This window comes from Danio rerio, chromosome 23 (genome assembly GCF_052040795.2).
Source record: "Danio rerio strain M-AB ecotype USA chromosome 23, GRCz13ab, whole genome shotgun sequence".
In the NCBI taxonomy this organism is placed as follows: domain Eukaryota; kingdom Metazoa; phylum Chordata; class Actinopteri; order Cypriniformes; family Danionidae; genus Danio; species Danio rerio.
In genome coordinates, this window is record NC_141043.1 from 1,265,762 (window position 1) to 1,286,939 (window position 21,178).

General features: G+C 42.0%; 1 protein-coding gene across 21 annotated transcripts in view; it reads left to right on the forward strand.

Annotated features, from left to right (window-relative positions):
• The window catches only part of utrn (utrophin), a 315,686-nt gene that overhangs the window by 45,820 nt on the left and 248,688 nt on the right, over positions 1-21,178 (forward strand). For all 21 annotated transcript variants that reach the window (XR_015522994.1, XM_087306271.1, XM_087306280.1 and 18 more), the window contains 12 exons: positions 4,615-4,824; positions 7,986-8,167; positions 8,805-8,955; positions 11,813-11,932; positions 13,302-13,403; positions 14,726-14,833; positions 14,990-15,169; positions 15,385-15,569; positions 18,089-18,188; positions 18,264-18,351; positions 18,439-18,686; positions 20,969-21,143. Coding sequence is in view for 20 of the 21 variants with exons in the window: in XM_087306271.1 (XP_087162397.1) it covers positions 4,615-4,824; positions 7,986-8,167; positions 8,805-8,955; positions 11,813-11,932; positions 13,302-13,403; positions 14,726-14,833; positions 14,990-15,169; positions 15,385-15,569; positions 18,089-18,188; positions 18,264-18,351; positions 18,439-18,686; positions 20,969-21,143 (1,849 nt within the window). In the remaining variant the exon portion in view is untranslated. The remainder of the gene's footprint in view (positions 1-4,614; positions 4,825-7,985; positions 8,168-8,804; positions 8,956-11,812; positions 11,933-13,301; positions 13,404-14,725; positions 14,834-14,989; positions 15,170-15,384; positions 15,570-18,088; positions 18,189-18,263; positions 18,352-18,438; positions 18,687-20,968; positions 21,144-21,178) is intronic.

Sequence of the window (21,178 nt, forward strand, 5' to 3'; positions counted from 1 at the left end):
ATTTAAGAACATTTAGACATTTGGAATAGAAACAAGGCAAAAACTCTTAGGAAAAGACTTTTTTTTGCAGTGTAGTTTTGCACTTTATTTCACATCACAGTGATTTTAGCTTGATTCTGGATTGATTTTGCCTCATTATTTCTGAAAACAAGACTATATTTCTTGCTTGTCTAGAAAATGCTTCTTAATTTTAATTTTTTTTTTCAATTTTAGGACTAAGAACAAGACAAAAAGTCTGAGTAAAATATATTTTGCATTGTAGTTTTGCACTTTAAGACGCAGCACAGTGATTGTAGTTTGATTCTGGATGGATTTTGACTTATTATTTCTGAAAACAAGACAGTGTTTTTGCCTGTCTAGAAAATTCTTCTTGATTTAAGAATAATTTGATATTTGAACTAAATAACAGACAGTTTAGGCGAGACAGTGGCGCAGTAGGTAGTGCTGTCGCCTCACAGCAGGAAGGTCGCTGGTTCGAACCTCGGCTCAGTTGGCCTTTCTGTGTGGAGTTTGCATGTTATCCAGCTGTGTAAAAACTTGCTGGATAAGTTGGTGGATCATTCCGCTGTGGCGATCCCAGATTAATAAAGGGACTAAGTCGACAAGAAAATGAATGAATGAAAAGATAGTTTAGTGTTGTTCTTTAATAAACATCACAGTGATATTAGCATGATTTTGAGGCTTTCTCTCAGCTGAAATCTAGCCGCTCCTGTTCATGAAACAGCGGTAAAACATGTCTGACAGGTCACAGTAATTAACCTTTAATTCTTTAATGAGCTAATGAGCTGCTTCTCGGACTGGATCGACTGCAGATCATTACAGTGAATCATGATTGATTGCTTTCATTTAAATCCTCACGCTCAAAGGGACACTTCACCCAAAAAGGACATTTTTGTCATCATCTACTCACTCCTTCATTTTCAAACCTGTTTGACTTTCTTATTCAGCTGAGCACAACAGAAGATATTTTGCAGAAACCTGTAACGTTGGTTTCCATAGTATTTGTTTTTTTCTGTTGTGGAAGTCAATGGTTACCGGTTCTCAGCATTCTTCAAAATATCTTCGTTAGTGTTCAACAGAAGAAAGAAACATATGAAGGTTTGGAGCCATTTAGTGAGAGTAAATAGTGAGTAACTATTCATTTTTGGTTACCATGCACAATATTGACCACTTGACTTCTGTTTGTCTCCATCTAGTGTCTGAATAATACAGGTTAGTGTATACTCCATCAGCTGTTTTATTTTCTGTTGTGTTTTTGACTGTTTGTCTCCATCTAGTGTCTGAATAATGCGCAGGTTAGTGTATACTCCATCAGCTGTTTCTGTTGTGTTTTTGACTGTTTGTCTCCATCTAGTGTCTGAATAATGTGCAGGTTAGTGTATACTCCATCAGCTGTTTTAGTCTCTGTTGTGTTTTTGACTGTTTGTCTCCATCTAGTGTCTGAATAATGCACAGGTTAGTGTATACTCCATCAGCTGTTTTAGTTTCGGTTGTGTTTTTGACTGTTTGTCTCCATCTAGTGTCTGAATAATGTGCAGGTTAGTGTATACTCCATCAGCTGTTTTAGCTTCTGTTGTGTTTTTGACTGTTTGTCTCCATCTAGTGTCTGAATAATGCACAGGTTAGTGTATACTCCATCAGCTGTTTTAGTTTCTGTTGTGTTTTTGACTGTTTGTCTCCATCTAGTGTCTGATTAATGCACAGTTTAGTGTATACTCCATCAGCTGTTTTAGCTTCTGTTGTGTTTTTGACTGTTTGTCTCCATCTAGTGTCTGAATAATGCACAGGTTAGTGTATACTCCATCAGCTGTTTTAGTTTCTGTTGTGTTTTTGACTAATTGTCTCCATCTAGTGTCTGAATAATGCACAGGTTAGTGTATACTCCATCAGCTGTTTTATTTTCTCTCCACTTTGCTTTTAGTTAAGTAATTAATAAACTATGACAGTTTAGAACAATGTTTTGTGGCTAATTTTGACGTTTTATTGTCAAATAGCTGTGTAATAAGCAGGATAAAGTACATTCAGATTGGCTGTTTTCACAGAATAAACCCTTCAGTCTTATACAACAGTGCACTTCAACATATCAGGCATTATTTTGTGATCATCTCCTGGATGTACTTTGTCGTTCACATAAAGTCAGACAGGTTTATTAGTGAATCTACTTTGAGTAGGTGAGAAGAACAAGCTAATTTGCATTTAAATACACATTTAAACAGTTAAACAGCTACAAATCCCTACAAGAACCAAAAATGGACATTTTCAGCAGAGTATAATAAATGATCTAATCAGTAGTTTGAGCTGAAACTTCACACATTCTGGATGCACAAAAGACTAAAACTGTATCCCTGCTGGCCGATTGCTGGTGATGCAGGAATCTGCTGTGGGGCGTTTGGGTGGTTCTTCTGCATTTGTCAGGCCACAAATATTTGAGCGCTGCCTGTTCCAGCTCTGCTCGATCAGAAAGAGCCGACTCTGTGCAGCGTGTGGGATTGAGATGGGAATGTTTTCATCACATGACCTTTTCCTCCACATATCAGGGCTCGTGGTGAAGAAACAAAGCCTTGTTTGAGGACGCAGTTGCTACTGTTGCCAGAGTAGAAATGTTCTTTCAGTGTGAGAGCTCGTGGACTGTTTTTTTAGTTTCAGGGTTCATATGTAGAAATCCCTAAAAATGCTGGAATTTTAGTGAAGGTTCGAGTATTTAGATGTTACATTTTTAAAAACACACCTGTGTTACGTTCATATTAATTTGTCTCTGTGTGAAAATCCCAGTAGATCAACAGTTTCTGAAATACTCAGACCAGCCATGCCTAGTTCAAAGTCATTTAGCCGGGTTGCGGGGGCAGCAGTCTCAGGAGAGAACCCCAGACTTCCCTCTCCCCTGACACTTCCTTCAGCTTCTCCAGGAGGAGGCTCCCGAGGTGTTCCCAGGCCAGCCGAGAGACATAGTCCCTCCAGCATGTCCTGGGTCTTCCCCGAGGCCTCCTCCTGGTGGGAAATGCCTGGAACACCTCTGTTGGTAGGCGTCTAGGAGGCATTTGAAACAGATGCCCGAACCACCTCAGCTGACTTCTCTCGATGTGGCGGAGCAGCGGCTCTACTCCGAGCTCCTCCCTGGTGGTATCAGAACTCCTCACCCTATCCATAAGAGGGCTCCCTGCCACCCTGTGAAGGAAACTCATTTCGGAAGCTAGTATCTGAGATCTTGTCCTTTCGGTTAGGACCCAAAGCTCATGAGGTCGTAGATTGACCGGTAAATCGACAGCTTTGCCTTTCAGCTCAGCTCCTTCTTTTCTAGAACGGACTAATACATAGACCGCATTACTGCTGCCGCTGCACCAATCCGCCTGTCAATCTCACGCTCCATCCTTCCCTCACTCGTGAACAAATCCTTAAGATACTTGAACTCCGCCACCTGGGGTAAGGACTTTCCTCCATCCTGGAGATGGCAAACCACTTTTTCCCGGTAGAGCCCCATGGCCTCGGACTTGTGGTGCTGATTCTCTTCCCAGCCACCTCACACTCGGCAGCAAACCATCCCAGTGCATGCCGAAGGTCCATATTCGATGAAGCCAACAGAACAACATCATCCGCAAAATCCGCACCCCCTCCAGCTATAGCTATACAATTTATTTATTTATTCATTTATTTAGATCTGGTTACCATGGTAATCCTGTGTTTTGGACATGATCTGGTGTAAGGTTCATATCAGACTCCCTAAGGCAGTTTTGCCTTACGAACAGAGCAGAATTCTCAGTTTGTCTATTGTTAGGGTGTTGTGTTACTCTTTTCATCCCGTTTCAATATTTTTTTTTTTTGCTCTTCTCTTGGGTGTGGTGCCGTTTGGCTCCCTAATGTCAGATTCATTACCCAACTCTGTGACTCTTTTATTGTACAGCACAATAGCTTTGACACAATGAAGACTAACCTGCTTCTCTCAGCTCAGCTCACACAATTACATCTGTTATCTTCATTGAGCTGTGATCTGTGTGTTTTGGGTTTTAAAAAGACGTGACACATCAATGTGGAAGTAAGTTTTATTGATGTGGACATTTTTAATCAAGGGCGTAGGTTTGCACTTGAAATTGGTGGGGACGGTGGGGGCGATAATAACCTTATCATTAGCTATAAAATGAAACTTCTGAATCTAATCAGAGGAACCGGATAGAAAATGCTCATTTACAGAAAATAGGTTTGATGGATTAAACCTGCCTAGGCTGGGCGTTTGGTTTTAGGTCGACCGGGCTGGGTTTTGGCCATTTCCAGGCTGGTTTCCAGCCATTTCCAGACTGGTCTTAGCTGGTCAGGTGGGGAGATGACCAGCTAAAACCAGCTTGACCAGCCTAGCCAGGCTGGGAACCCAGCCAAAACCAGCTATGTCCAGCTTTAACCAGGCTGGTCAAGCTGGTTTTAGCTGGATTTAGCTGGTCATTTTCTAGCCTGACCAGCTAAGACCAGGCTGGAAATGGCTGGAAACCAGCCTGAAAATGGCCAAACCCCCTTTAAAACTAGCCTGGTCAACCAGCTAAAACCAGCCTAGGCTGGTTTAAGCTGGATTTTTCAGCTGGGAGGAGGATACATGTTAATCTTCCATTTGCTTTCTTTGGTGTGCAGGGCTTTGCGGGTGAGGTGGAGGTGGACAGCAGCAGCAGCACACGGGCCGAGACCCTGGCGGAGCTGCAGATGGAGGTGAATCTGGACTCGTATCAGATCACTCTGGAGGAGGTGCTGACCTGGCTGCTGTCGGCCGAAGACACGCTGCACATGCAGGAGGACGTTTCTGAAGACGTGGAGGAGGTCAAGGACCAGTTCCACACGCATGAGGTACATTTCACAGGCAAACAAACACAGTCCCTTTAAGGCAGTGCTTCTCACTTCCAGTCTTCGGCCGTTTTGTATGTCTCTCTTATTTGTCCCAAGGCAATGACTCCCGAGGAGTCATTCCAAGGCAAGTCATTTCACTCAGCGGCCACCTCTCGGGCATTCTGTCTGAATGGGGAATCATCAACTTCTCCAAAATTGTAGACGTTAGCATGGCCTGTAGATGTTGCTGGTGTGGCCTATAGATGGTAGTGTAGCCTGTAGATGTTGCTAAAGTTGTCTTGAGAGTGGGATATAAAGGTTAGCATGGGCTGTAGATGTTATTAGCATAGCCTGTAATTGTTAGTGTGGCGTATACATGGTGGTGTAGACTGTAGATATTGTTAACGTGGCTTGTAGATGTCTTTAGAGTGGGATATAAATGTTAGCATGGCCTGTAGATGTTGTTAGCATGTAGATGTTGTTAGTGCGATGTATATATGTTAGCGTAGCCTGTAGATGTTGTTGGTGTAGCGTATATATGTTAGTGTAGCCTGTAGATGTTTTTGGTGTGGCGTATATATGTTAGCGTAGCCTGTAGATGTTGTTGGTGTGGCGTATATATGTTAGCGTAGCCTGTAGATGTTGTTGGTGTGACGTATAGATAATAGCGTAGCCTGTAGATGTTGTTGGTGTGGCTTATATATGTTAGCGTAGCCTGTAGATGTTGTTGGTGCGGCGTATAGATGATAGCGTAGCCTGTAGATATTGTTGGTGTGGCTTATATATGTTAGCGTAGCCTGTAGATGTTGTTGGTGTGGCTTATATATGTTAGCGTAGCCTGTAGATGTTGTTGGTGTAATGTATAGATGATAGCGTAGCCTGTAGATGTTGTTGGTGTGGCGTATAGATGTTAGCGTAGCCTGTAGATGTTGTTGGTGTGGTGTATAGATGATAGCGTAGCCTGTAGATGTTGTTAGTGTGGCGTATAGATGATAGCGTAGCCTGTAGATGTTGTTGGTGTGGCTTATATATGTTAGCGTAGCCTGTAGATGTTGTTGGTGTGGCTTATATATGTTAGCGTAGCCTGTAGATGTTGTTGGTGTGGCTTATATATGTTAGCGTAGCCTGTAGATGTTGTTGGTGTAATGTATAGATGATAGCGTAGCCTGTAGATGTTGTTGGTGTGGCTTATATATGTTAGCGTAGCCTGTAGATGTTGTTGGTGTAATGTATAGATGATAGCGTAGCCTGTAGATGTTGTTGGTGTGGCGTATAGATGTTAGCGTAGCCTGTAGATATTGTTGGTGTGGCGTATAGATGATAGCGTAGCCTGTAGATGTTGTTAGTGTGACGTTCTAGATGTTAGCATGGCCTGTAGATGTTGTTAGTGTGAGTATAGATGTTTTTACCGTGGCCTTTAGATGTTGTTATTTTTGGTCTATGTGTTAGAGTGGCCTGTAGATGTTGTTAGTGTGACGTTATAGATGTTAGCATGGACTGTTGTTATTGTTAGCATGGACTTTCGTTTTTTATGTGGTCGTGTTCTCTGAGAACATGCTCTGAACACGCCAGGAATGTGAGGAATTTTTGAGGCAGAGAGACCTTTGACAGACAGCAGAGCCAGAGCGCACACACACACACACACATAAAGAGAGAGAGGGAGAGAGAGAGAGGTGTACATTCCTGTCAGAAAGTGAGCGCTAATATGAGGCACTGATGCAGAAACAAAAGCAAAGCAAATGCACTGAAGCTGTGCTTATCCTCTGACCGGTGAACGCATCAGCCGGTTTGTGTTGGCACACACACTTTCACACACTGGTTTTGGTCTGAAAGTGACAACAGAACATAAATAATTGTTTTGCAATAAACATTCAGAGGCTGATATAATCCCAGATGACTGCTCCATGACCACTTTACAAGTAAATACATTCAGACCAATTTTAATGATCCAAAACATTGTTTTTTTTCTAAATGTTTTCAATATTTCTAACAAAAAAAATCTCTTTATTATAAACTGCAAGCAGTAAATTCAGTGAAAGGCTTTTCTGTGTAAACCTCCAGTGTGCAACACTCATTCCTGGCTAAAGTAAATGGTACATTGTCTATTGCTGAAGGCGCCTGCAGAAGTGTAAAACGTTTCTAGCAAGACAGTATACAAAACAGTTAAAGGTGCTGTATGTGGCTTTTAAAGCATAAAATACCATAATATGTTTGCAGATATTTCAGAAACATGCTAAGTAAACGTCTGTCTTTGTTTTGGTCATTTAACCCGCTCAGTTTAGCCAATTATATTTCAGCACCCGGGTTGCCAGATGGTGGAAAACAGCGTATTTCATTCATTCAGTCAGGAAGACTCTCAGAGTGTGCGTCTGTGACTGAAATGTGACCTCTGGTGGACAGTAGCAGACTCTGAAATGAGATGCAGATTCAGAGTTCCACATGAGGTGGTTATTAATTAGCAAATAATATAAATATTAGGAGCGCAAACATTAGGTGAGCAGGTCACATTGTAACCCTGTGTCCTATCAACATGCTGCGTGAGGAGATTGGCAGTGATGTTTGGCTGTTTACACCAGAGGAAACACGACAGAAATGTAAACACAACCATTCAGAAGCACAGAATAGTGCACTCCAGCACAATGCTGAGCTTTATAATCTAATTAATGCATATTAAACCTCTTTAACATGATTAAATGTAGATGCTGAATCACTGATATGTGTTGGTTTGCTCTGAGTCTCAGTTCTGAAGTTCAGTTTCAGACGCTTTATTTGATTCTCCAGATCTGAGCTGAACTATCTGCTGCTGCTGTCAGTAGTCTGGCAATACATCTGATGGGATTCAAACTCACATTATTAGCATTTAGCACTGAATAAAGCACATACATGAGCTGTACCTGAGCTGATCATTGTCAGTTTTCTGTTGTTCAGAAATAGAAGCGGTTACTAAAATATAAACTTCAGGTGTTGATTAGGACAAACACTCCATTTAATATGGAAAATATTCCTTCTATCGCGCACCGTAGATTTTATATAGAACATGACTGAAATCAGCCTTAAATCAGCCTTAATCTGGCAACCTGTGCTTACGGATGTTTTGAACCAGGGGTGCAATACCTAGTTCAACCACTGGGTGTCAAACTTACCTACTGCACTTTTGTGTGTTCTCTCTCTCTTGCATTCAGGCGTTCATGATGGAGCTGACGGCGCACCAGAGCAGTGTGGGAAACGTCCTGCAGGCAGGAAACCAGCTGATCGCTCAAGGAAACCTGAGTGAAGAAGAAGAGGAGGAGATCCGGGAACAGATGACGCTGCTCAACTCACGCTGGGAGAACCTGCGCGTCGCCAGCATGGACCGACAGTCCAGGTACACACACACACACACACACACACACAAACACACACACACACTCACACTCACACTCACACACACACACACACACACACACACACACACACACACACACACACACACACACACACACACACACACACACACGCTTGCACTTGTGCAGCTATCTTTATGGGGACTTCACTTAGGCCCAATCAAAGTTCTAATTTTGTACCCCTTTCTCTTGCCCTTGAAAGTGTGAAGGGGAAGGGCTAAGGGGGAGAATTGGGATTGGGCCTTAGACATAACCTTAAAACAACCCTCACAGGAAACAATATTTCAACAAGAGTTAATTCTGTGTAATTTATGAGCTATTTTCCTCATGGAGCCAAATAAAGGTCAACATTTACTGATATTTCTATACTTGTGGGGACATTTGGTAAGGAATAAAAAGGCACACACACACACACACACACACACACACACACACACACACACACACACACACACACACACACACACAAACACCAGTTAAAGTCTGTATGAGGAGTTTGTATGTATGTATGTATATATATTTATATATATATATATGTGTGTGTGTGTGTGTGTGTGTGTGTGTGTGTGTGTGTGTGTGTGTGTGTGTGTGTGTGTATAAACTCTCATCAATCTGCAGGCTTCATGAGGTCCTGATGGACCTGCAGCAGCAGCAGCTTCAGCAGCTCTCTGATTGGCTGACACAGACAGAGGGGCGGATCCGGAAGATGGAGATTGAGCCAATAGCAGGAGACATACAGGGATACCTGACCCAGATAGAGCAGCACAAGGTAAAGAACATGACTGATTGGTCTATTACAGTGGGAATCGCTGTTTTCAACCTTATACAGTTGAAGTCAGAATTATTAGCCCTCCTGTATATTTTATTTCTCCAATTTCTGTTTAACGGAGAGCAGAAGGGTGCTGTCCATAATATTAGACTAGATATTCTTCAAGACACTAGTATTCAGCTTAAAGTGACATGTAAAGGCTTCACTAGGGTAATTAGGGTAAAGTTAGGGTAATTAGGCAAGTCATTGTATAACAGTGGTTTGTTCTGGAGACAATCCAACACTAATATTGCTGAAGCGGTGAATAGTATTGACCCTAAAATGGCTTTAAAACTATTAAAAACTGCTTTTACTCTAGCCCAAATAAAACAAATAAGACTTTCTCTAGAAGAACAAACATTAGAGGAAATACTGTGAACAACTCCTGAATCTGTTCAACATCATTTGGGAAATATTTGAGGAAAAATAAAAAATGGAAACACATGAGAACAAATAATTCTGACTTCAACTGTATAATGTGAAACAAATGACATGAAGCAAAGCTATAACTATTGATAAAGTTAAGCACAGTCAACACTTTTCAATTGAAAATCTGAATCCCGGAGTTGTCTTGGTTCACATTTCTCACTGTTTGCACTTGACTCACGGTCACTTTATCAGTGTAGACAGCATTGTTTCACTTAGAAAAGCACAGACTTGTTGAATTCAAAGCAAAAATGCATTCAAAGCACTTTTGTTGTGGAAACGAAGTCAGCAGATGCACAAAAATACCAGATCAAATCTGAAAAGACATGACTTATTAGTATTTTCTTTCAAGGAAATGTTAAAAAATGAAAGTTATGGTCATCATCAACAACTCTGATCTGATTTTGGGAATCAACTGAAGAAAATCATTAAATAATTACTGTAAATAAGTAGTTTTATAATTACATTTGCCTTTTTCAACTGTAGCTAAAGGAATATGCGTTTATCCCAACAAATGTGTGCCTCAAGGCTCTGTGTTGACCCCTATTGTGTTGTAATAATTATAATAATTAATAATAATATACCAATAAGAGTTGGATTGCCTAAATATATTTGTTTGCACAATATCCATTCATTCATCCTCCTTTGGCTTAGTCCCTTATTTATCAGTGGTCGCTACAGTGGAATGAACTGCCAACTATTCCAGCATAGGTTTTACACAGCGGAAGCACTTCCAGCTGCAACCCAGTACTGGGAAACAGCCATACACTCTCACATTCACACACACTCATGCACTATGGCCAATTTAGTTAATCAATTCCCCTATAAGGGCATGTGTTTGGGCTGTGGGGGAAACCGGAGCACCTGGAGGAAACCCACATGCACACGGGGAGAACATGCAAACTCCACACTGAAATGCCAACAGAGTCAGAAGGCACTCGAACCAGCATAGTTCAGTAAGCTTTAAATCCTGACGGAAGAAATGACAGATATATCATTAGACGCAGTGGTGCAGTAGGTAGTGCTCACAGCAAGAAGTTCTGTAGTTTGAATCTCGGCGGGGTCAGTTGGCATTTCTGTGTGGAGTTTGAACGTTCTCCCTGTGTTCGCGTGGGTGCTCCGGTTTCCCCCACAGTCCAAACACATGCGGTACAGGTGAGTTGGGTAGGCTAAATTGTCCGTAGTGTATAAGTGTGAATGAGTTTGTATGGATGTTTCCCAGAGATGGGTTGCGGCTGGAAAAGCATCCGCTGTGTAAAACATATGCTGGATAAGTTGGCCCAAGTTCATTCCGCTGTGGCGATCCCAGATTAATAAAGGGACTAAGCCGACAAGAAAATGAATGAATGAATGATTAGCGCAGTGATTTGATTGGTTGTTTGTGCTGTCGAAGGGATGTAAATTATATTACACTGTTAAACAAATATAGATTGTAGATTATTAAATGCAACACAATGAAGATATAAACTCTTTCTGAAACAGCCGCTTCTGGGTAATAAAGGTTTGTAAGGCAGATTGAGCTGTTAGAAGAATGAATAAGCGGATCAGCACACGCCTCGGTGAACCACAGGCAAACACGAGATCGGCCTGTTTGTTCAGCTAGTGAATAAAGAACACACACACACACACACACACACACACACACACACACACACACACACACACACACACACACACACACACATTCAGGAACCCCACTGTCTCAGGGAAACAGCACCACATCCCCTGTCATCTTTCTGTGATGAATACATGATATAAATAATAATTTTGTATCGAAATTAAAATAATTAATGAGAAATCAAATCTTAGATTTTAAAAAGGGACTATTTTCAGTGTGCTAATGCAGTCTGGGCTGCAGACTGGTACTGCTCCGTGGATCAGTTGGTACCAGACCACACTATCATTTTCTTGTCGGCTTAGTCCCTTTATTTATTTATCCAGGGTCGCCACAGCGGAATGAACCGCCAACTTATCCAGCAAGTTTTTACGCAGCGGATGCCCTTCCAGCTGCAACCCATCTCTGGGAAACATCCACACACACATTCACACACACACTCATACACTACGGACAATTTAGCCTACCCAATTCACCTGTACCGCATGTCTTTGGACTGTGGGGGAAACCGGAGCACCCGGAGGAAACCCACGCGAACGCAGGGAGAACATGCAAACTCCACACAGAAACGCCAACTGAGCCGAAGTTCGAACCAGCAACCTTCTTGCTGTGAGGCGACAGCACTACCTACTGCGCCACTGCCTCGCCATCCACACAAGAAATCATTAATTTTGTAACATGTTTTTTTTTGGATCTATTTGTATAGAGTAAATGGGGGGAAAGCTTGCTTGCTGTGCTTTGGTCCCTGACCTTTTTTCTTCATTATTCGGTCCTCAGGCATTGCAGAATGACCTGGAGGCGGAGCAGGTGAAGGTGAACTCTCTCACACACATGGTTGTGGTTGTGGATGAGAACAGCGGTGAGAGCGCCACTGCTGCCCTGGAGGAGCAACTGCAGGTACAACACAAAGCATATACAATGATTATTTATCTTTGACTTACTGTAATTATAATACCACAATTCCTAGATTCTGGTCAGAAATGATATAAAGTATTGAGTGTCAGCTCTAGTGCTTATTGTAATCGAATGAAAGAGAATCTCATAGATACAACAGGGGAATAAGTATTGAATACATCACCATTTTTCTCAGAAAACATACTTCTAAATTTGCTGTTGACTTGAAATTTCCCCCTGATGTTTGTAACAACCAGAGAAATCCATCTATGCAAAGAAAACAAATCTGATTAGTTTACAAATAGAGTTATGAGTAATAAAATGAAATGACGCAAGGAAAAAGTGTTGAACACATGAAGAAAGGGAGGTGTAGTTCGGCAATGAAAGCCCAAACAGCAGCTGAAACCTCTCAGCAGTTCTTCAGCAACTCTCTGCCCTTCCTCCGTGTAATTGAATATCAGCTGCATTTCAGCAAGACAATGGTCCAAAACACAGCCGAGGAGACTCTCAGATGCTTTTAGAGAAACAAAATCAAGTTGTAGAATGGCCCAGCCAATCACCTGACCCAAATCCAATAGAGAATACAGAATAAAGCTCAGATTTGATAGATAAGACCCTCATTCTACAGTTCTACAGCTTGATTTTCTTTTTCTGAAATTCAGCAGCTCCTTTAGAAATATGTTTTTCTGAAAAAAATGGTGACATGTTCAATACTTCTTTCCTGACACTTTTCACTGTTTTAATGTTTTGCTGTATTTCATTGACATTTATTGTATTGCTTTTAGCATCGTTCTGTTTCTAGTTTTGTTGTATGATTTGTTTTTACTGGTGTAAAGCACTTTAGGTTGTAGTAAGGTGCTATATACAGTACAAAAAGGTTGATTGTTTCTTTAAAATAGAACTGACAATGGCAGTGAGGTTTGGATGTACCTACAGTGTTGCTTGACTATTTACAGAGATCTATGTGAATGCAAAAGTTTGGTGGACTTAAATATATATATTTTATAAAAAAAAAAAAATAAAATCCTGAGGTGTGCCTCAGGGCTCTGTGCTGGGCCCCATTGTGTTGTGCTCCTATCTTAGACGTATAATGTTAACAGAATGCATTTAAGTTTCAGGTTTCCATAATTTTTATTTAAGCTTTAAAAATCTGTTCTCACTGAAAGGTCAGGCTAATCAAAGCAAGCTGTTTTCATCTGTTTGCTGCTTGAAGAAGGAGGAGATCTGTTAATGTTGGACACTGTGTTAAGAATTCATTGGATGAAACGCAGATAGAAACTTGGAACTAGACTGATATTTGACACTCCCAGAGGCCTTAAAAGTGTGTGAAAAGTCATTCAGTGAATACGTTTTCCTCTTGTGTTCTTGACAGTCACTGGGTGAGCGCTGGGCGGCAGTGTGTCGCTGGACGGAGGAGCGCTGGAACAAACTGGATGAAACTCAGCTGGTGTGGCAGAGGCTGCTTGATGACCAGGTGTGACATTCATTCTGTTTCCACTGCAGCATGACTTTATATTCTATACTGGAGTCAGACCTTACTGTCCTAATGAAACCATTATAAATCATGGCATGATTATATTTTATTGTGGTCAAATAAGCCTCATCTAGAGGCCTTTGGGTAGTTAAATATGTCTGATTACAAAAAATATATAAAAAACAAGTGTACCTCAAGGCTCTGTGTTTGGCATTATTGTGTTGTAATAATAAATAATAATAAAAAATAGTCATTTTTGTTTTTCATTAGGTAGAGACAGTGGGTGTGAAACAGAAGTTTCCAAACTCAGGGCATCCAAAACGTAATGGCGCTATATGTCAGCTCAATACCCAACAAATATTTGCTAAATATTCAATATTTGTTGTTCAGTAATTGCTGTGAAGTGTGGACAATCAAATTTGTGTGTTTGCAAAAAAATCAAGTGCCTCAAGGCTCTGTGTCAGGCCACATTGTGTTTAAATAATTATTATAATAATAATCAATTACATTTATTTAGTCCTTTACTGGCCACTGATAGCACTTCACAGTTTTGGGGTGCTACCAGTGTATCACAGACCAGATGTGGGTGGAGATATAAATAAAAGATCATATTCTCAGAATGTATATATATTCAATAAAACATTTAAAAGCATTTTACTAGGTGGGGCCTTATAACAAACATTGCAAAATTCACTGTAATAATTTACAAAATGTCTAATGAGGCACATTTAGTGTGCAGTTTGTTGTTCATTATCAAAAATTACTATAGAGTTTGATGACCTAAATATATTTGTTTGCACAACAAGAATAAAAAAAAAAATCAGAGGTGTGCCTCAGGGCTCTGTGTTGGGCCCCATTGTGTTGTGCTCCTATCTTAGACTTATAATCTGAACAGAAGTTTCAGGTTTCTATTTTAACAGTTCAGACTGAATTCTGGTAAAGATTCAGATTGAATTAATGTGCTTTTATACCTTGCAGATACCATCACCATTGACCCATCATTAGTGTAGTGGGCGCACACAATCCTACTCTTTCACATTTCACATTAAGACCACTCCCATCAGTTTCCAGTTTAAGCAAAAACTCAACTGTGATCTAAATGAGAAATATATTTTGCCAGATATTACTATACATTATTGTTTTTTAATGCTCGTATACAAAAGAAAAAAATAATGAATAGGGATGAGCAGATATTGTTTCCTTTCCATTTGGAGCAATGTGTGTGATGCTGAATTCTCATTTTGGATAATCAATTATTTTACTGTCAAATTACTAGATTGACCAGAAGGTAAATGCCTTATTATTGATTCTCATCCATTCAGAGTTTATTTGGGTCATGGCTAACCGAAAAGGAGAAGGCCTTGGGTGAAGTGCAGACCTGTGATTTTAAAGACCCCAGTGACATTAATGCCAGCGTCCGCAGATTGGCTGTGAGTATACAAACTTACATTCTTTCATATATTTAATAGTTTTACGTATGCACCCACGATTTTGATATGGGAACATTGTAAAAGCATTAGTTTTAAGGTCATAATCTTATGAATATGATTCAGCTTGATTCTGTATCATTATTTGACCCAATTCAGAGTCTTAAGGAGGATATGGCCCAGAAGCGCAGGACTTTGAGCGCTCTGTCAGACGCTGGTCAAGATGTGATGGTGCTGTTGAACAGTCCAGCCGCAGCTCAAAGGATCGAATCCGACACAGAACTTTTGACCCAGCGCTGGGACAACCTGGTCCAGAAACTAGAGGACTGCTCCAGCCAGGTCAGATGAGCGTCTCATTGACGACGCTAACATGGACATCAGTAGTCTAACTATTTGCCTTAATCTGAATAAGACAATGATATGATTACAGTGTTCATCTGTGATCTAATCTCAATATTGACCTAATCATATTAAAATCGGAGTACTCAGTGTTAGCATTGTGGCACGTTAGCTTTTCCTATGCCATTGAAGCCAAGCATGTGTTGTGTGTTCAGGTGACTGAAGCAGTGTCTGTGACGGGGATGCCTCAAGTACAGGAGAGAGTCTTGATGGAGACAGTAACAGTCACAACAGTAACAACACGGATGGAGCAAACCTACAGCAGCAGCGACCGAGAGCTGCCACCACCCGCTCCACCCAAAAGAAGACATCTGGACACAGACGGAGAGCTCAGGAGACTGTACGGCCAACATACGCACACAAATATAAGACATTTCTTAAGCGTTCCTCCAGGGGTTTTCCATTTCTTTTACGATATGTGTGCCTCAGGGCTCTGTGTTGGGCCCCATTATGTTGTGCTTATAATCGTAACAGAATGCATTTAAGTTTCTATTTTAAGAGTTCAGACTGAATTCTGGTAAGGTTTAAGATTAAATGATGTGCTTTTATGCCTTGCAGATTCGATTACCATTGACTCAGTACATCATTAGCATAGTGGGCGCACGCAATCCTACTCCCTCACATTCCACATTAAGACCACTCCTGTCAGTGTCCAGTTTTATGGGTTTTAAGAGTTTTCAACCGCTCCACCCAAAAGAAGACATGTGGAAACACACTGAGTGGCTGTATGACCACTTTACACATACACAATAATAAGTCATTTCTTAAGAGTTCCTCCAGGAGTTTTTGAAACATTTTTTAAAAATTTTTAACATTCTTAAGAGTTTAACAGTTTAGTTTTCCTCAGTATAGAGTGGAGGAACTATGCCCTCACCTTGTAGGCCAATCAGCTGCTATCCCAATATGTAACCCAGCAAACGTGTGGAAGAAGGAGCTCTGGTCAGATGAGACCTTTTCAGCCTAAAGGTGGAAACCTAACACTCTGAACTCAAGCTGGTGGCAGCATCATGCTCTGGGGCTGCTTCTCTTCAGCAGAAACAGGGAAGCTGTTTGGAGTTGATGGAAAGATGGATGGTGCCAAATACAGGGTAATCCCGAAAGAATACCTGTTGGGGTCTGCAAAACACTTGAGACTGGGGTGGAGATTCACCTTCCAACAGGACAATGACCCTAAACGTAAAACCAAGGCTACATGGTTTTAAGTTAAACATATTCATGTGTTGGAGTGGCCCAGTCATAGTCCTGACCTAAATCCAATCGAGATTCTGTGGCAAGATCTGAAAACTGCTGTTCACAAACGCTCTCTATCTGAATCAGTGGTTTCCAACTCAACTCCTGGAGGGCCACAACTCTGCATAGGATCTCCTCATCCACTATCAGTGTGCAGCATTCACCTGGATGAAGCGACGTCAGCCATTTTGCCATTCAGCCAGACTGAACACCACACACCAGTTGATTGGTGGAGATGAGACAGAGTGATGAAGCCAATTATGATATGGGGAGGTTAGGAGGGCAAATTTGGCCAGGATGCCAGGGTTAAACCATCATGGGACATCATGGGACTTTTACTGACCACAGAGAGTCAGGACCTCGGTTTGACGTCTCATTCGAAAGACGGCACTCATTGAGCAGTATAAAGTCCCTGTCACTATACTGGGGCATAAGGACCCACACAGACCGCAGGTTGGGCGCCCCCTGCTGGACTCACTAACATCACTTCTGGCAGCAACCCAGCTTTACCATGTGGTCTCCCATCCAGGTACTGACCAGGCGCAGCCCTGCTTAGCTTCAGTGGGCGACCATGTGAGAGTTGCAGAGAGCGAGCTGGTCCTCCAATTCACACCTGCTTAACAGTCTCTAGTAGTCTTGAACATCTTCATTAGTCGGATCAGCTGTGTTTGATTAGGATTGGAGCAAAACTGCAGAGCTGCGGCCCTCCAGGAATTGAGTTTGAGACCTATGATCTAATGCAGGGGTGACCAACCCTGTTCCTGGAGATCTCCCTTCCTGCAGATTTCAGTTGCAACCCATATTAAACACACCTGCCTGTAATTATCAAGTGCTGTTCAGGTCCTAATTAATTGATTCAGGTGTGTTTGATCAGGGTTGGAGCTGAACTCTTTAGGAAGGTCGATCTCCAGGAACAGGGTTGAGCACCCCTGATCTAATCCCTGCTGAAAAATCCAGCTTAAACCAGCCTAGGCTGGTTGGCTGGTTTTAGCTGGTCGACCAGGCTGGTTTTAGAGGGGTTTTGGCCATTTCCAGGCTGGTTTCCAGCCATTTCCAGCCTGGTCTTAGCTGGTCAGGCTGGGAGATGACCAGCTAAAACCAGCTTGACCAGCCTAGCCAAGCTGGGAGTCCAGCCAAAACCAGCTATATCCAGCTTAAACCAGGCTGGTCAAGCTGGTTTTAGTTGGATTTGGCTGATCATTTTCCAGCCTGACCAGCTAAGACCAGGCTGGAAATGGCTGGAAAACAGCCTGGAAATGGCCAAAACCCCTCTAAAACCAGCCTGGTCGACCAGCTAAAACCAGCCAACCAGCCTAGGCTGGTTTAAGCTGGATTTTTCAGCAGGGATCTGACTCCGCTTGAATTGTTTTGCAAGGAAGAGTGGGCCAAGTCTTCAGTCTCTAGATGTGCAAAGCTAATAATTGCTGCAAAAACGGGTTTCCACAGAGTATTGACTCAGGGGCGCTGAATACTTTTGCAAGAAACAAATGCTGATTTTAGTATGGGAACTGCTAGCATAAGCTGTAAAGTATTTATATACACACACACACACACACTGCTGTGTTGATCTGCTTGGATGTAACACTGACTCACTCATGTGAACTCTGACAGGACGTTTGTGTTTTTTAGAGCTGAAACCGATGTCCCCAAGCTTTTGTCCGGTCTGGCTGCATGGAGATCATCTGCCCAAACTGCTGGAGACTCTCCTGCCCTGAAGGAATCACTGCAGGTGACTTATTATGATCACCCACACTGATCGGTTCATATATCGCTCTCTGCTGAGTGTTTGTATCCATCTCTGCAGGTCCTGGAAGTGGATCTTGCTGAGAGCGAGGGCTCGGTGAAGGAGCTGACGCAGAAAGCAGAGAAGATGATTGAACAGCTGGAGAAAGGTAAGGAGTCATGGCGATCTCCTCAAGATAAATGGTGCTTTCTGTGTTCTCCTGCCAGCGTAATTCCCTCGATCTGTGTTTTTGCAGAAGGTCTGTCTTCGGAGGAGGCTCGGTCTGGCCTGGAGTCTGTTTGTAAAGAGTGGGAGAGCTGTCAGACGCTGATCCAGGAGCTGAGGAGCCGGGCTGGGCTTCTTGAGCGGCTCGCGGAGGTGGAGTCTGGACTGAAGGCTGTAGATGAAGCCCTGCAGGAACAGAAGAACTGGATGAACAACACAAACGAGTTTAGAGAGAAGGAAAACCTGCAGGAGCTCCAGACGCTCAAAGACGACTGTGAGGTCAGTCAGTTATCAAGCCAGGGTCCTACTACATGTTAGGTGGCTTTAACTAACATGTACTCGCGTTTAATTTAATAGTTCGTTACAATGTACTTATTGTGTAATGACATGTTTTTACATTGTACTTAGGTTTGATTACATACCTGCATGTAGTTATAGAGCATCCGGAAAGTATTGATAGCGCTTCACTTTTCCTACATTTCTTTATGTTACAGCCTTATTCCAAAATGGATGAAATTGATTGATTTCCTCAACATTCTACACACAATTGAAATTGTTGAAAATTGATTACAAATAAAAAAGATGTAAACACATCAGATGTACATCAGTATTCACAGCCTTTGCTCAATACTTTTTTGATGCACCTTTGTCAGCGATTACAGCCTCAAGTCTTCTTGAACATGATGCCGCAAGCTTGGCACACCTGTCTTTGGGAATTTGTGCCCATTGGATGGGGAACGACGCAGTACAGCCATTTGCAGATCTCTCCAGAGATGTTCAATAGGATTTAGGTCTGGGCTCTGGCTGGGCCACTCAAGAGCATTCACAAAGTTGTTGTGAAGTCACTCCATTGATGTTTTGGCGGTGTGCTTTGGGTCATTGTCCTGCTGAAAGATGAAGCGTCGCCCCAGTCTGAGGTCAAGAGCACTCTGTAGCAGGTTTACATTCAGGATGTCTCTGTACATTGCTGCATACCTCTATCCTGTCTTCCAGTTCCTGCAACTGAAACACATCCCCACAGCATGATGCCAACACCACCATGCTTCACTGTAGGGATGCTGTTAGCCTGGTGATGAGCGCTGCCTACTTTTCTCCAAACGTAACGCCTGGCATTCACAAAAATTCTCCAAAGAGTTCAGTTTGAGTCTCATCAGAGCAGAGAGTTTAGTTTCTGATGGTCTGAGAGTCCTTCAGATGGCAAACTCCAGGCGATGAGTGTCTTCCGTCTGGCCACTCTACCATACAGGCCTGATTGGTGGGTTGCTGCACAGATGGTTGTCCTTCTGTAAGGTTCTCCTCTCTCCACAGAAGAGTGCTGAAGCTCAGACAGAGTGACCGTCGGGTTATTGATCACCTTTCTCCCCTGATGACTCAGCTTAGATGGCCGGCCAGCACTAGGAAGAGTTCTGGTGGTTAAACATCTTCCATTTACGGATGATGGAGGCCGCTGTGCTCATTGGAACTTTCAGAGCAGCAGAAGTTTTTCTGTCACCTTCTCCAGCCTTGTGCCTCAAGACAATCCTGTCTCGGATATCTACAGACAATTCCTTTGTCTTCATGCTTGGTTTGTGCTTTGACATGCACTGTCAACCCTGGGTGCTTAAATAGACAGGTGTAGCCTTTTCAGATCATGTCCATCAGCTGAATTGAGCACAGGTGAACTCCAATGAAGCTGCTGAAACATCTCAAGAATGATTAGTGGAAACAGAATGAACCTAAACTCAGTTTAGAGTGTCAAAGGCTGTGAATACTGATGTACACATATTTTACAGCTTTTTTAATTTTAATAAATTTGCAATAATTTCAAAAACTTTTTTTACATTGTCATAATAGGGGATTGAGTGTAGAATGTTGAGGAAATCAATCAATTTAATCCATTTTGGAAAAAGGCTGAACATAAACAAATGTGGAAAAAGTGATTCATTGCATTTACACACCTTAACCCACACTTAAATTCACCTATACCACTAAAGGGTTAATGCTGCAAACTGATGATCAACAGTATAAAAGTACAAATTTCTCTTTCTAACATAGAAACAAAGCAACAATTATATGCTGTTGCAATCAAAAAATGTGATTATAATGGAAGTCAATGGGGCAAAAACAGCCCCCAACACAATGAAAAGATAGTCAACTTGCTCAGAGTGCAACATTTGCACAAAATATTCAAAGCATTTTCCCAAAATAAGTGTCAAAATAAGATTTGACATCAAAAATCATCACATTTGCTGAAACGCAGAGAAAGCTGTGGCCAAATTAAGACTTCTTAATCACCTCAGAGTGGATGAAAACGACCCGACAGCATTCAAGGGTTAAAAGAATGCATCTTAATACTATTGTAAACAGGGCCTAAATGTTTGCCTGTTTTTACTGCATTGGTATTGAAACTAGAACTGAACTCTAACCCTAATCAATAAGAAGGAAAAACAGGAAATGAAATAGGAATTGATTCAATTCAAATGATACCCAACCCTAGTGTGTAGCAAACATATAAAAGACACTCTGTACATACGTGTTTATGGGTGTAAACTGAGCAGATGTGATGTGTGTTTGTGTTTCAGGCTCGTATTACGGAGCTGGAAAAGCTCCAGCCGCAAATGGAGGATCTTCGTACTCAGTCGGAGCGTCTGAACCCTGAATCCGCTGATTCTCTGAGGTCCAGCGTGACAGAGTTAGCAACAAACTACAGCTCCACTGTTCAGGAGCTCAGGAGCCGACAGCGGGGCATCACTGCAGGTACGCAGGGTTCATACGCCTATGGGAAACCTGGA